The sequence below is a fragment of the Osmerus mordax genome, chromosome 3, assembly GCF_038355195.1.
Source record: "Osmerus mordax isolate fOsmMor3 chromosome 3, fOsmMor3.pri, whole genome shotgun sequence".
In the NCBI taxonomy this organism is placed as follows: Eukaryota; Metazoa; Chordata; class Actinopteri; order Osmeriformes; family Osmeridae; genus Osmerus; species Osmerus mordax.
The window spans coordinates 2,560,284-2,573,555 of record NC_090052.1 but is presented as its reverse complement, the minus strand read 5'-3'; the positions used below and the strand labels follow the sequence as shown (position 1 = coordinate 2,573,555).

The 13,272-nt window shown below is 53.2% G+C and overlaps 1 protein-coding gene across 2 annotated transcripts in view; it reads right to left on the bottom strand.

Annotated features, from left to right (window-relative positions):
- wnk4b (WNK lysine deficient protein kinase 4b) overlaps positions 1–13,272 on the bottom strand; it is a 46,010-nt gene that overhangs the window by 21,337 nt on the left and 11,401 nt on the right. For both annotated transcript variants that reach the window (XM_067233588.1, XM_067233587.1), the window contains exons 2-4: positions 4,544–4,716; positions 3,900–4,120; positions 2,666–2,823 (exon numbers count right to left, since the gene is read on the bottom strand). In XM_067233588.1, coding sequence (XP_067089689.1) covers positions 2,666–2,823; positions 3,900–4,120; positions 4,544–4,716 — 552 coding nt within the window. The remainder of the gene's footprint in view (positions 1–2,665; positions 2,824–3,899; positions 4,121–4,543; positions 4,717–13,272) is intronic.

Here is a 13,272-nt window from a genome sequence, read left to right as displayed (position 1 = left end):
ACACACACAGACACACACAGACACACACACACAGAGACACACAGACACACTGAGGGATAAGGCGTGTTCGTATCTGCACAAACAGACCACACACACACACACCATACACCCACACATGCCACATTGCCAAAGGTGTGGGAGGAGGACTAGAGTAGCACTTTAATTGGTTAATCTGCGACATCTCCCTTACCTGGTAGGCCTACAAAGTAGGCCTCTCTGGTCTAGTAGGATAACTGATAACAGCAGGAGGCAGTAGGATAACTGATAACCTACAGCCTAGTATCTCTTCAAGTGACAGCCACTAAGTCAGTTGTCATGTGTCAGCACATGCGTCACACATAGCCACTTCGCTGTCTGACCTATCCTGAAGACTACCCGTCAGCGCAGTTATGACAACACACAGGTTGAAACGCACTCATGCAGGCCGGCAGGAACACACACACACACCCACACACACACACGCAGTGAAGGCCACTGCAAATCAGGACGTGAGCTGTCGGAAGATAAGCCTCGTCCGTCCTCGTTAGGTCAACAAGACAGACAGCCCTGCTCGCGCTCTTCCGCATCTCCGAGACAGGGAACACAGCGTTCACAAACACAGGGCCATAACATGATCCCCAGAGACAGACCGGGCTCGACACTGTCAGCCTTTAGGGGTCAGCGTGGCGGGGAGTTCTGACTGGATCTGTCTGATGAGCTAGCAGGCTCTGCAGCCTGGATCTGTCTGATGAGCTAGCAGGCTCTGCAGCCTGGATCTGTCTGATGAGCTAGCAGGCTCTGCAGCCTGGATCTGTCTGATGAGCTAGCAGGCTCTGCAGCCTGGATCTGTCTGATGGGCTAGCAGGCTCTGCAGCCTGGATCTGTCTGATGAGCTAGCAGGCTCTGCAGCCTGGATCTGTCTGATGAGCTAGCAGGCTCTGCAGCCTGGATCTGTCTGATGAGCTAGCAGGCTCTGCAGCCTGGATCTGTCTGATGAGCTAGCAGGCTCATATCATGACCAGCCTTGAGCATGTGCTGCTGAAAAAAGATGCTGCTCAGCTGGCTGGCTTTCTAGCTGACTGGCTGGTTAGCTGGCTGGCTGGTTAGCTGGCTGGCTGGCTAGCTGACTGGCTGGTTAGCTGGCTGGCTGGCTGGTTAGCTGGCTGGCTGGTTAGCTGGCTGGCTGGTTAGCTGGCTGGCTGGTTGGTTGGCAGGCTGGCTGGCTGGTCAGATGGCTTATGCCATCTGGGGTTTTGGAACAGAAAACCTCATGGGAATTGTCATGGAAGTTTTTGAGAGAATCAATCGTTTCGGCTGAAGTCGGGTGAAGTACAGAGTTAATGTTTATTTGACGTATGACGTAAACATAATAATGAAACAATTAACTGAGCTATTAAGGCTGCTGAGGAAACTGAAGCACTGTAACTGGACTGAGAATTGTGTTTGTGTGCCCATGAACTCCTGTCAATAACATTACAAGAAACACATTTCCTTTAGTTGACACCAGGCCTCTAAGAATGAGCTTGATTGGTTAAATTAGCTTGAGGAAATCTTGTATTTAACAACACTGACTTCATCCCAGAACAGAGAACAGACTGATTCTGGTTTCAATAGTTCACAATCAAGGCAGAGCTTAGTGGACATTAGAGAAAATGTTCCAGAACTGTATTTTTGAGAGAGAGAGAGAAATAGGGAGTAAATGGGGAGGAAGGATGAAGGCGCCAGATGTCAGAATGACATGACACTGGGCAGTAGATAACCCTCCCCCCGATAAACCAGGAGAAGGGGAAAGAGGAGAGGAGAGGGGAGGAGAGGAGAGGAGAGGAAAAGAGAGGAGAAGAGAGGAGAGGAAAAGAGAGGAGAAGAGAGGAGAGGAGAAGAGAGGAAAAGAGAGGAGAGGAGAAGAGAGGAGAAGAGAGGAGAGGAGAAGAGAGGAAAAGAGAGGAGAGGAGAAGAGAGGAGAAGAGAGGAGAGGAGAGGAGAAGAGAGGAGAAGAGAGGAGAGGAGAAGAGAGGAAAAGAGAGGAGAGGAGAAGAGAGGAGAAGAGAGGAGAAGAGAGGAGAGGAAAAGAGAGGAGAAGAGAGGAGAGGAGAAGAGAGGAAAAGAGAGGAGAGGAGAAGAGAGGAAAAGAGAGGAGAGGAGAAGAGAAGAGAGGAGAAGAGAGGAGAGGAGAAGAGAGGAAAAGAGAGGAGAGGAGAAGAGAGGAGAAGAGGAGAGGAAAAGAGAGGAGAAGAGAGGAGAGGGGAGGAGAGGAGAGGAGAAGAGAGGAGATGAGAGGAGAAGAGAGGAGAGGGAGGAGAAGAGAGGAGAGGGGGGTGCGGATGCAGATGAGAAGGAGAAACCCACACAATGCTCCTTTCAGGAAAACGAACGAGGTCACATTTGTGTCGCATTAGCTCCGAGTGGCAAGCTATTTAGCACAAGAGATGGCGAGATAAGACAATGAGAGACAGAGAGAGAAAGGGGGGGGAGAAAGAGAGTGAGAGAGAGAGACAGATCGACACACAAATTGAGAAAACCAGAGGGTAAGGGAGAGACCAAAGGAAGGCAGGTGAAACAGAGGGGCCGGAGAGAGGCGAGACAAGGACTCTCGGGCCACTTGCATCTCGCTAGCTAGCGAGCGGCGCGGACGCGCTGCGGGCGAACCCGGGGTTGGAGAGGGCCGGACCGACGAGGGTGTACTCACGCCGGTGACCTTGCGGTAGATCTGGGCGGCGTTCTGGCACTCGGAGTAGGGGTACTCGGAGGTGCACATCTCCAGGATGCACATGCCGAAGGCGTAGACGTCCACCGCCTCGTCGTACCTCTCCTCGTACATCTCTGGAGCCATGAACTCTGGAGTACCTGAGGGGACAAACAGAGCGGCAGATCCTTTACACACTTTACACACGGCACAACGGCAGACGACCTCGAGACGAGATGCTGTGAAGACGACCTCTCTTGACTGCTGCGCTCTGATTCACAGTCAACTTAATTTGATTTCTGCGGAGTATGTAGCTACTGTAAACACTGTACTGCTACGGAAAGCTTTTCGTTTTACAAGACTGGAGAGTTTGGCAGGCTTGCGCCTCGTTTATGAGTCCATTAAAAATGTTAGATTGTTCCCATACTTTATAAAGCGCTGGTTGTATGGAGATGACTGACAGAAGAGATATTTATTGGAGTTTAAAACGTGAGAACAAGGCTGATTAAAAGCTCCGCGCAATGTTGCCTTACCAAACGAGTCAGTGAAGCCCACAGGCCAAAGCCAACGATGCCAGAGAGATTGTTTAGAACAGGCGAACCATGGGCTCTGACGTCACTAGGGGAGATTAGCTTATCTATCATGCGGAGTGGTGGTGTAAATATAAACAGATCAAGAGACTAGTAAACAAACAAACACGCTCACGGGAGCGCCCCAACACAAAGAGGTCAGACTAAAGCAGTCGCTAGGACCTGCCCTAACCCCTCTATTTATGGTCAGACCCGTCCAAGGTCAAAGACGGCATACGTGCGTGTGTGTACATACAAACATCTATGTGTGTTTTCCTGGGAGAGTGAGAATCTGCCCAGAATAGCCCATCTCCTCTGGAGAGAGAGAGGAAGGGGGAGACAGGAAGAGGGAGGGAGGGAGACAGGGAGGGAGAGAGACAGGAAGAGGGAGGGAGACAGGAAGAGGGAGGGAGGGAGACAGGAAGAGGGAGGGAGGGAGACGGGAAGAGGGAGGGAGGGAGACAGGAAGAGGGAGGGAGACAGGAAGAGGGAGGGAGGGAGACAAGAAGAGGGAGGGAGACAGGAAGAGGGAGGGAGACAGGGAGGGAGACAGGAAGAGGGAGGGAGACAGGAAGAGGGAGGGAGGGAGATGAAGGTAAAGAGAGAGAGCGGGAGGAAGACTTATAGGTAAAGGCCAGCAGAGAGAGGGTCAACAGAGAGAGACTCACCTATGACGCTCTTGGCAAAGGAGGCGCTCTTCAGCGTGGCCAATCCCAGGTCTCCGATCTTGACGGAGCCGGTGGGGCCGGTGATGAAGATGTTGTCGCACTTCAGGTCGCGGTGGATGATGGGCGGGGCCCTGGTGTGCAGGAAGTGGAGGCCTTTCAGGATCTGGTGACTCCAGCGCTGAAGCAACTTCAGTTTCATCTCCTTAAACCTCTTCAGATACCTGCAGCAGGTTAGGGGGGGGGGGGGGGGTCACCATGGCAACGTGGCCTTCTAGGATTTGCTCTTTGATAATCACAAATGAGCTTGTGGGGTTTTCCCCTGCTTTAATCCTAATCTAGAGCCCCTGGTTTTAAGAGGCGGCTGGTCGATAAGATAAACCGAGTCAACATGGGATGATTGGAAAACAGTGGGGTTGTGCTGGGCCTGAGGCAACCACTCAGGCTCTGAGAGGCCTGTGATCTGAGGTCACACTTTCCTCCAGCTCTGCTAACAATTAGCTCTCCCCGCCCTCGAACAGAGATCGGCTTCACGGAGATGCCCTCGACTCGCCGTGGCCTCACAATCCGGCGTCTAGCTTTGGTGGCGCTATGGAAACGAGCTGACCGGGGGGGAGGGGGGTGGGGACGACGACAGGCGCACGTACGTCTTGAGCGTTCCCGAGGTCATGAGCTCGGTGACCAGGAGGATGCACTTGTGACCTTTGACCGTGGACTTCCAGGAGTCGTAGAAGCGGACGATGTTGGGGTGCTGCAGCCCCTTCAGCATCTCCACCTCCTCGCTGAAGCGCTGACGCTCCACCTTCGTCAGCCGCCGCGTCTGAGCACAGGAGGAAGAAGAGGAGGAGGAGGAGGAGGGAGAGGAGGAGGGAGAGGAAGAGGAAGGAGAGGAGGAAGAGGAGAGGAGGAAGAGGAAGGAGAGTCACGTCAGAGATTTTGCTTTATTTACAAGATGTTGTTTGTCATATGCACAGTATAACGCAGGTCGTTCTGGGCAAAGACATTATTACAATGCGGAAAAAAAATGAAAAAAAGATTTCTCAAGATTTTAAGAATGGAGAAAAAAAGAGTGGAGAGAGAGAGAAAACATCCGTTATTAAGTAGGTACAAGGACGTGTCAGTAACGATCATGATGGCAAACACATCGACTGTCTCTCAGAAAAACAACTTTTTCTAAAGGGGAACCGTCGCATCTTTAACGCAGAACCTGAACCTAGAAACTCCCAGTCATTTAAGAAGCATTAAGAAGCGTTTAGTCCGCTAGACATCTATGATGTCATGGCACCAGTAGAAGCTACCCTGCCTAATCGCCATGTAGTGTAAGGATGGGCGGGGAAGGGGGGGGGGGCTCCAGAGACCACAGAAGAAGAACCGTGCCAACGGAGCAGAGAAGAAGATCAGTGCAGAGCTGGCATGGTCTCCCCTCCCCCTGGAAGACCAGGTGGTTTGGAAACACTGACGCCAGATTGACTCCTCTCTCCTGCCGTTGAGGCTCTCCGGGCCGAGAGCTTTTAGAGAACTGGAGAACACCATCTCCCAGTCACACACACAATTACACACACACACACACACACACACACACACACACACACAGATTTGGAGTGGATCCTAGCATAATTGGCAGATAATAAATAATACACAAAAAGAAAAGTACCCTTTACCCTGCAGAAAAGTGTTGTCTTGAAAGGGACTTGTGTGTGTGTGAGTGTGTGTGTGTGTGAGAGACAGGGTGTTCATCCCTCACACTCCCTTTAATGTGCCAAGGGTGACTCTTAAAAGTTACGCAACAGGGATCCTGTAACACTAGGATCTGGTAGTGCCGTCTATGTGGTGCACGCCATACTGAAGTGCTACCTGCATTAGCAGTTCGACACTTTACTATCAAAACATTGACCCAACTGTTTATAGAACTGTCTACCCTGATAGTGCTTCTAAAAACGTAGCCAGCAGCGGTCTGAGGTCAGTAGAGAAGAATGGTAGGTAATGGCTTCCATGAAGAGCACATTCTGGGCTTGACTCAGTCTCGCTGGTTCTGACTGAGTTTGTACGGTTCTGAAGGAGTCTATCCGAGTGTGATTGAGTCTATCTGGGTCTAATTGCCGTTGCCTGAAGCTAGGAGATCCGCAAACATGCAGTTGGAGGTTTGAGGGGGAGGGGGTGGGGCCCAAACCCTATACCGCCCTGCCCTCAGGACGATCGAGGCCTATTTCTGGAACTGACTTCCAAGAACAAACTCCACATAGAGGAGCCAGCTGTGTGACCTCCCTCCCTACCCCTACCTCTCTCCATCACTACATCTCTCCTTTCCGCCCCCTTCCCTGTCACATTTTCCCTCTCTCCATCTGTCTCTCTCCCTCTCCTTCGTTCTGTGGACACCGGGAAAAGGAATCGGTACTCAAGCAGCTAGTGGGAAAATGATTTCCTAGTCCAACAAAGTCACCCTGACCACTGCCAGGTCCATCTCTCTGACTCAACCAATCTTTTGGAGAGCCACTGCACTTTTGATTTCCTCACACTTTGATCTCGCTCCGTCTGCACCTCCAGTGTGTGTGTTTGTGTGTGTGTGTGTGTGTGTGTGTGTGAGGGGCTGCACAGTAAACCCATTCAAACACAAGACATATGAAAGCTGGTGATGCAGTCATCAGACTGAACATGTTTCTCATAAACACCCACAAACCCACAGGCTCTCTTTTGACTGCAGTGTTTCGTAAGTGTTTCACTGCTGGGTTAACACCATCCACGTCTGGGCATCGGACCAGAACCCCTCAATAGCCGTTTCTACTTGACAAACAAATGTGTATCGGAAAAGCCTTCGCTGTCAAGTCAACACTATACAGTAGCATATCTGGGTTTGGGTCCAAGAAGTATGAATGGCTGTTTTGATCTAGACAAACAAACAGATCCTGCTCCGTGAAGCGACTAGAGAGGGAGACAGTCTGGGAGCGGCGGCCATTTTGATTTAAGGTCCTCGCAACTCTTCTGTGCCCAGGGCCAGTCCCCAGAGACCCCTAACAGGGCTGTCCGAGCGACCCAGAGACCCCTAACAGGGCTGTCCGAGCGACCCAGAGACCCCTAACAGGGCTGTCCGAGCGACCCAGAGACCCCTAACAGGGCTGTCCGAGCGACCCAGAGACCCCTAACAGGGCTGTCCGAGCGACCCAGAGACCCCTAACAGGGCTGTCCGAGCGACCCAGAGACCCCTAACAGGGCTGTCCGAGCGACCCAGAGACCCCTAACAGGGCTGTCCGAGCGACCCAGAGACCCCTAACAGGGCTGTCCGAGCGACCCAGAGACCCCTAACAGGGCTGTCCGAGCGACCCAGAGACCCCTAACAGGGCTGTCCGAGCGACCCAGAGACCCCTAACAGTGCTGTCCGAGCGACCCAGAGACCCCTAACAGGGCTGTCCGAGCGACCCAGAGACCCCTAACAGGGCTGTCCGAGCGACCCAGAGACCCCTAACAGGGCTGTCCGAGCGACCCAGAGACCCCTAACAGGGCTGTCCGAGCGACCCAGAGACCCCTAACAGGGCTGTCCGAGCGACCCAGAGACCCCTAACAGGGCTGTCCGAGCGACCCAGAGACCCCTAACAGGGCTGTCCGAGCGACCCAGAGACCCCTAACAGGGCTGTCCGAGCGACCCAGAGACCCCTAACAGGGCTGTCCGAGCGACCCAGAGACCCCTAACAGGGCTGTCCGAGCGACCCAGAGACCCCTAACAGGGCTGTCCGAGCGACCCAGAGACCCCTAACAGGGCTGTCCGAGCGACCCAGAGACCCCTAACAGGGCTGTCCGAGCGACCCAGAGACCCCTAACAGGGCTGTCCGAGCGACCCAGAGACCCCTAACAGGGCTGTCCGAGCGACCCAGAGACCCCTAACAGGGCTGTCCGAGCGACCCAGAGACCCCTAACAGGGCTGTCCGAGCGACCCAGAGACCCCTAACAGGGCTGTCCGAGCGACCCAGAGACCCCTAACAGGGCTGTCCGAGCGACCCAGAGACCCCTAACAGGGCTGTCCGAGCGACCCAGAGACCCCTAACAGGGCTGTCCGAGCGACCCAGAGACCCCTAACAGAGCTGTCCGAGCAACCCAGAGACCCCTAACAGAGCTGTCCGAGCGACCCAGAGACCCCTAACAGAGCTGTCCGAGCAACCCAGAGACCCCTAACAGAGCTGTCCGAGCAACCCAGAGACCCCTAACAGGACACTGGTGGACTGCCACCGGTCTGGGGGACGGTGGGTTCTCTCACCACAGCTCACGTAACCAGACGGGTCGTTTAAACGCCCCTTGGAGGAGGATTGACACCTGAACCTTGCCACGGTGTTCGGGCCGGACTAGAACTTTAAGGGTGTGATGGTGGTAAGGCCTGTGGCTAATAATGTGGTTGGAGTATTTAAATGGACTTCTGTGCTTTTTGTTCCTTGGCAGATGTTTCTTTCCAGTGAGCAAATCCCTTTTATTCAGAGTGTTTGACTAAGCATCGCTAGCCAGCGGCTGCTGGCTACTGTCCCTGGCTAAACATCCCCAGCTAGCATCCCTGGCTAGCATCCCCTTCCGCTCAAAGGAACTGGCAGAGAGATGGCTAAATAGCTAGCTGGGTTTAACAGACTCTTTGGGGCTGGTTTTTAGTGATTGTTGGAGCTCCATGTTTGGAGTTTCCAGCCTGGCGCCGGCAGCTTGTGCAGCTGCGGTCGGGGGCCTGGAGGAGTTTGAAGAGCCGTCGGTAGGTTGTTGTTGGATGGGTGCGCTGCTGAAACGCAGTGCCCATAAAGAAGCGGGAGGCACGGAAGCAGCACTTAGGAGAGTAATGGCGACGGTGCGTGGCCAGAGAGACTGGAAAGGTGGAGAAAGAAAGAGAAGGGGGAGAAAGAAAAAAAGTTAAAAAGAGACTGAGAAAGAAAAAAGAGTGAGAGAGAAAGAGGGAGGGGGGAGAGAGAGAGAGGGCTAGAGAGAGAAAGATACATACAGAGAGACAAACAGAGAGGGGGGAGAAGGGGGAGAGAGAGACAGACAGAGAGAGGGGAGGGAGGGATGTGAGAGTGTGTGGTTGTGAATGGGTTGTTCTGCTTTCAGTCACGGCGTGTTTGTCCTCCCGGAGGAGCACGTTTAACCTGGAGAGGAATGACATCATACCGTATCAGCATGACTCTGAAACCCTTTCATGCGAGGACAGCTTCCCTTCATAGCTTTTCTTTTCTCACATTCTACCCACAAGGCCTCAGTTAACCCAGTCACACAAACCCCAACTCTTTTCCGAACGCCGTGTCCTCTGGTTCTCTGCTCACTAGCTTGGTGAGAGAGAGAGGGGGGAGTGAGAGAGAGAGAGAGACTGAGAGAGAGTGGGGGAGAGAGAGAGACTGAGAGAGAGGGGAGAGAGAGAGACAGAGAGAGAGAGGGAGAAAGAGAAAGAGAGAGAGTGTGAGAGAGCTGCCTCTCTCTGAGACACTTGTGTTGAGGCTGTGAGGCTGTGAGGCCAGGGTCACCTCAGTTGCATCCCGGACGTGCCTCGTCCTCCACGGGAAACCTTACTGCCAAAACAACCATGCCATCTGATAACAGGTCCTCCCCAACAGTACTGCAGTCACTGGTCAAACGAACAATGACTCATCTGTCTGGAGTCAGGTGGCTCTACAACCACAGTGGACAGACCGACTGTGCCCGCTGTCGTAACGTCGGAAACTCGCCCGGTCGTGGATGACAGCTGTGTACTTACTACATTACCCATCATGCAATCCCAGCCCTCGGGTCCTAGCTCATCTCCACACCATGCAGCTGCTAATAGCTCCTCCAGGCCCAGTGTCCTCACATCACATGGGGCGTCAGCCTCCCAAAATTGCCCCGTGGTGGTTAAACAGGGGGAGGGCCTTGTTCTAGAACCCTGAGGGTATTATTAGCCCCCCCTGGAAGTGTGGCATGTATGGTGGTGTGTGTGTGTGTGTGGGGGGGGGGGGGGGCAGCGTTACATAAGCACTGTTTAGCGGTTGTGGGCGGCATGGCAACATACCATCTTCTGTGTGTGTGTGTGTTTACATGCATGCATGTGTGTGTGTGTGTGTGTTTACATGCATGCATGTGTGTGTGAGGGATGGGGGAGAGGGGCAAAGAGAGGCGCGTTGCACAGGGCACCCTTGGTAAGAGAGACCCTGTAAAGCTAATGAACTACAGGCCACAGGTCACAGGCCACAGGTCACAGGTCACAGGCCACAGGTCACAGGCCACAGGTCACAGGCCACAGGTCATTAGAGATGCAGACAGTCCATGTTTTGCTACGGCTAAGGAGGATTGGGGCGATTATGTAGCATATGACCTGCTCTGTATAGGAAAGACAATAATAACCATAGGATATGGGGGTGGGGGGGGGTTGATGAGAGCTGTGTTGTTGTTGCCACGGTGATAACGACAAGACAGACTGCAGGTACAGTGAGTCTGGGGAGCAGCGAGACCTCGGAAGAGATAAGGTTTCACCAGAGAGACAAGTGGTTCATGACCAAGTCAACAACAGCCGCGAGGTCGCACACACACACACCCTCTCAAACGTAAACACAAGGGTGCACATGCGGACCCACGCGCCCACTGGCGCCCACTCGCTGTGCCATGCTGGTGGCAGTCTTGCTCGGGTGCGGGTATATATATATATAGAGAGAGAGAGAGACAGAGATAGCTGTCCAAGTGGACACATGGACTGAACACTCTCTTCCTGTCAGTCAGCAACCAAACTACTGATGATGAATAACCCTGAGGGAGGAGAACAGGAGGGGAGAGAGAGAGAGAGAGAGAGAGAGAGAGAGAGAGAGAGAGAGAGAGAGAGAGAGAGAGAGAGAGAGAGAGAGAGAGAGAGAGAGAGAGAGAGAGAGAGAGAGAGAGAGAGGTAGAGGGAGGTAGAGAGAGAGAGGTAGAGAGGTAGAGAGAGGTAGAGAGGTAGAGAGAGGTAGAGAGAGAGAGAGAGAGAGAGGTAGAGAGAGAGAGGTAGAGAGAGGTAGAGAGAGAGAGAGGGAGGTAGAGAGAGGAAGGGTGAAGGTAAGGGACGAGGGAGGGGGGGGCAGGGAGGTGGTAAAGGAAGAACAGGGGGATGGAGGGACGAGGGGGTGCGAGGTGGGGGGTGTAATTGGTCAGAAGATTCACAACGCCGTTTTCCTCTACGGTGCGAGCCAGGGACACGGGTCGTTACACACAAGAGGAAGTTCCCCGGACATAATTCAAGCGCTCTGGTTCGACAGACTGGGACTGGGTGAGGGCAGGGGGGAGGACTGAGTGTCACAACACTCACACAGTGTTTCCACAAAGCCCTCACCTGGCCTATTAAAAGAGCGATCAAGACCAGAACTCCCTCTTCGAGACAGAGCGTGACAGTGTTTCAGTGACAGCCTGTCAGACTGCAGCTAACGTGATCGTAAAACAGGCTTTCGGCTGGACCTCCTGTGCCAGCTGACACAGAACACACTGATCCTTGCAAGGCAGACAGGCTGAGCACAGCAGCCTACTGATGGATTCGAACAACACAACATACGATCGAATCTCATTTACGTAGCCCTTTCTACAACAACAGACACAGAAGGGCTCAACACACGCCCACAAATCCACAACAAACCCAACATAAACCAACCCTAAACGCTCAAGAAAGACTCGGAAAAGACAAGACAGGAATTCCCATTTCGAATTCGAAGTCTCCATTTCGGAGCCCTTCCCTGTTCGACACAAGGGTGCAGCGAGGCGTCCGTGTCTCTGGTCGACAAATATTGACACATCCCTTCATGCGGGCCATGCCTTTGCTGAGGAACACATCACTGCAGAGGACTGGGCAGAGCCACACAGTCAGCTCCCTGGAAGTGCAAGACAAGACGAAGGGAACTGTTTTCTCTCTGTCCTGTCTCTTGTTGCCAGATAAGTGGGCTTCTTCTTCAGTGTTTGGGCCTGCCTGATGCCCTGGCCGTGCCCCGGGGAATGTCTCGTTAAGTCTGCGTCTTTCTCTGGCTCTCTACACCAAAGCCTGGGCTTCTGCCTGCACAGATGTTCCCTGTTAAAAGGCTTTAACTTCCCTCCCTCCCTCCCTCCCTCCCTCCCTCCCTCCCTCCCTCCCTCCCTCCCTCCCTCCCTCCCTCCCTCCCTCCCTCCCTCCCTCCCTCCCTCCCTCTCTCCCTCTCTCCCTCTCTCCCTCTCTCCCTCCCTCCCTCCCTCCCTCTCTCCCTCTCTCCCTCCCTCTCTCCCTCTCTCTCTTTCTCCCTGCCTCTATCTCTCTGTGTCTTTCTCTCTCTCTCTGCCTCTCTTTCTGTCTCTCTCTCTGCCTCTATGTGTGTGTGTGTGTGAGCAGGCGCAAGGCAGCACCTGAACAACAGAGTGAGATCCAGTCGGAAGCAGGTACTGCTGGCCGACCACAGCCAGCGCTGGAGCCTGGAAGGCCCGGAGGCTGAGTTGGAACCAGCCTGGGACCTGCGGAGCAGCCCTGAGTGGGGCAACTGGGTCAGGGCTGCGCTGGTGGCCTTATCCGTGCTGCGTGCTGAGGTTATAAACACTGCTCTATCAGTCTCCAGCTCCTGCTCCTGCCACATTGCTGAGGAGCACCCCACCTCAGCAAGACACTACAGCCGGCCAGCCACACACACACACACTGGACACAGTAGATACTAGCCCAGAGAGGGTCTCAGACTCAGTTACATTGTAACAGATATGCTGTATGGCTAACCTATACACGCAAGCAGACCCTCAAATGTCATCAAACACACCAATACCAAGAAAACCTAGCACTTCACACTAAATCACAGTTGATTTGGACATTTCTGTGGCCCGACCAATTAGAAGCCAGGGTGAGCCTGTGGCGACGCTATGCAACACGATAGAAGTGAGAGTACAGGCCTGTAATCTCACACCTCCTAAAAAAAGATAGTAACCTGAAACACACAGAGACACCGGCTCCGTCAAGGTCCCATATTAAACCACACACACACACACACACACACACACACTGACACACACCGCGCGCGCGCACACACACACACGCAGGTTGTATGCAAATAAGGGTCTTATTATTGGGTGGGTGGATGAGGTGTCAAAAACTAGCTTGCTCTAACAGCTAAGCTGCTAACTCTCACAGCTAATATAAAAAGAGCCTTTCAGGGGATCAGTATTTATTTAGATGTATTTTTTGGCAACAGACTGGTGGAATTAGCATGCAGATCCTCTCAGCTAATCTACAGTATGACTTGACATTCCCGTACTGCTATACCTTTACCTGTTCTATAAGACAAACTGGCGCAGATGGCCTTCCTTGTTTCAATAAGTTACTGCAGGATTTGGGTTCTGTCTGTAACAGTGACAACAGTGACACCAGCGACGGTGACATCAAGTATGTATGTCGCTATCAATGACAATGAGTCCCTGCGTG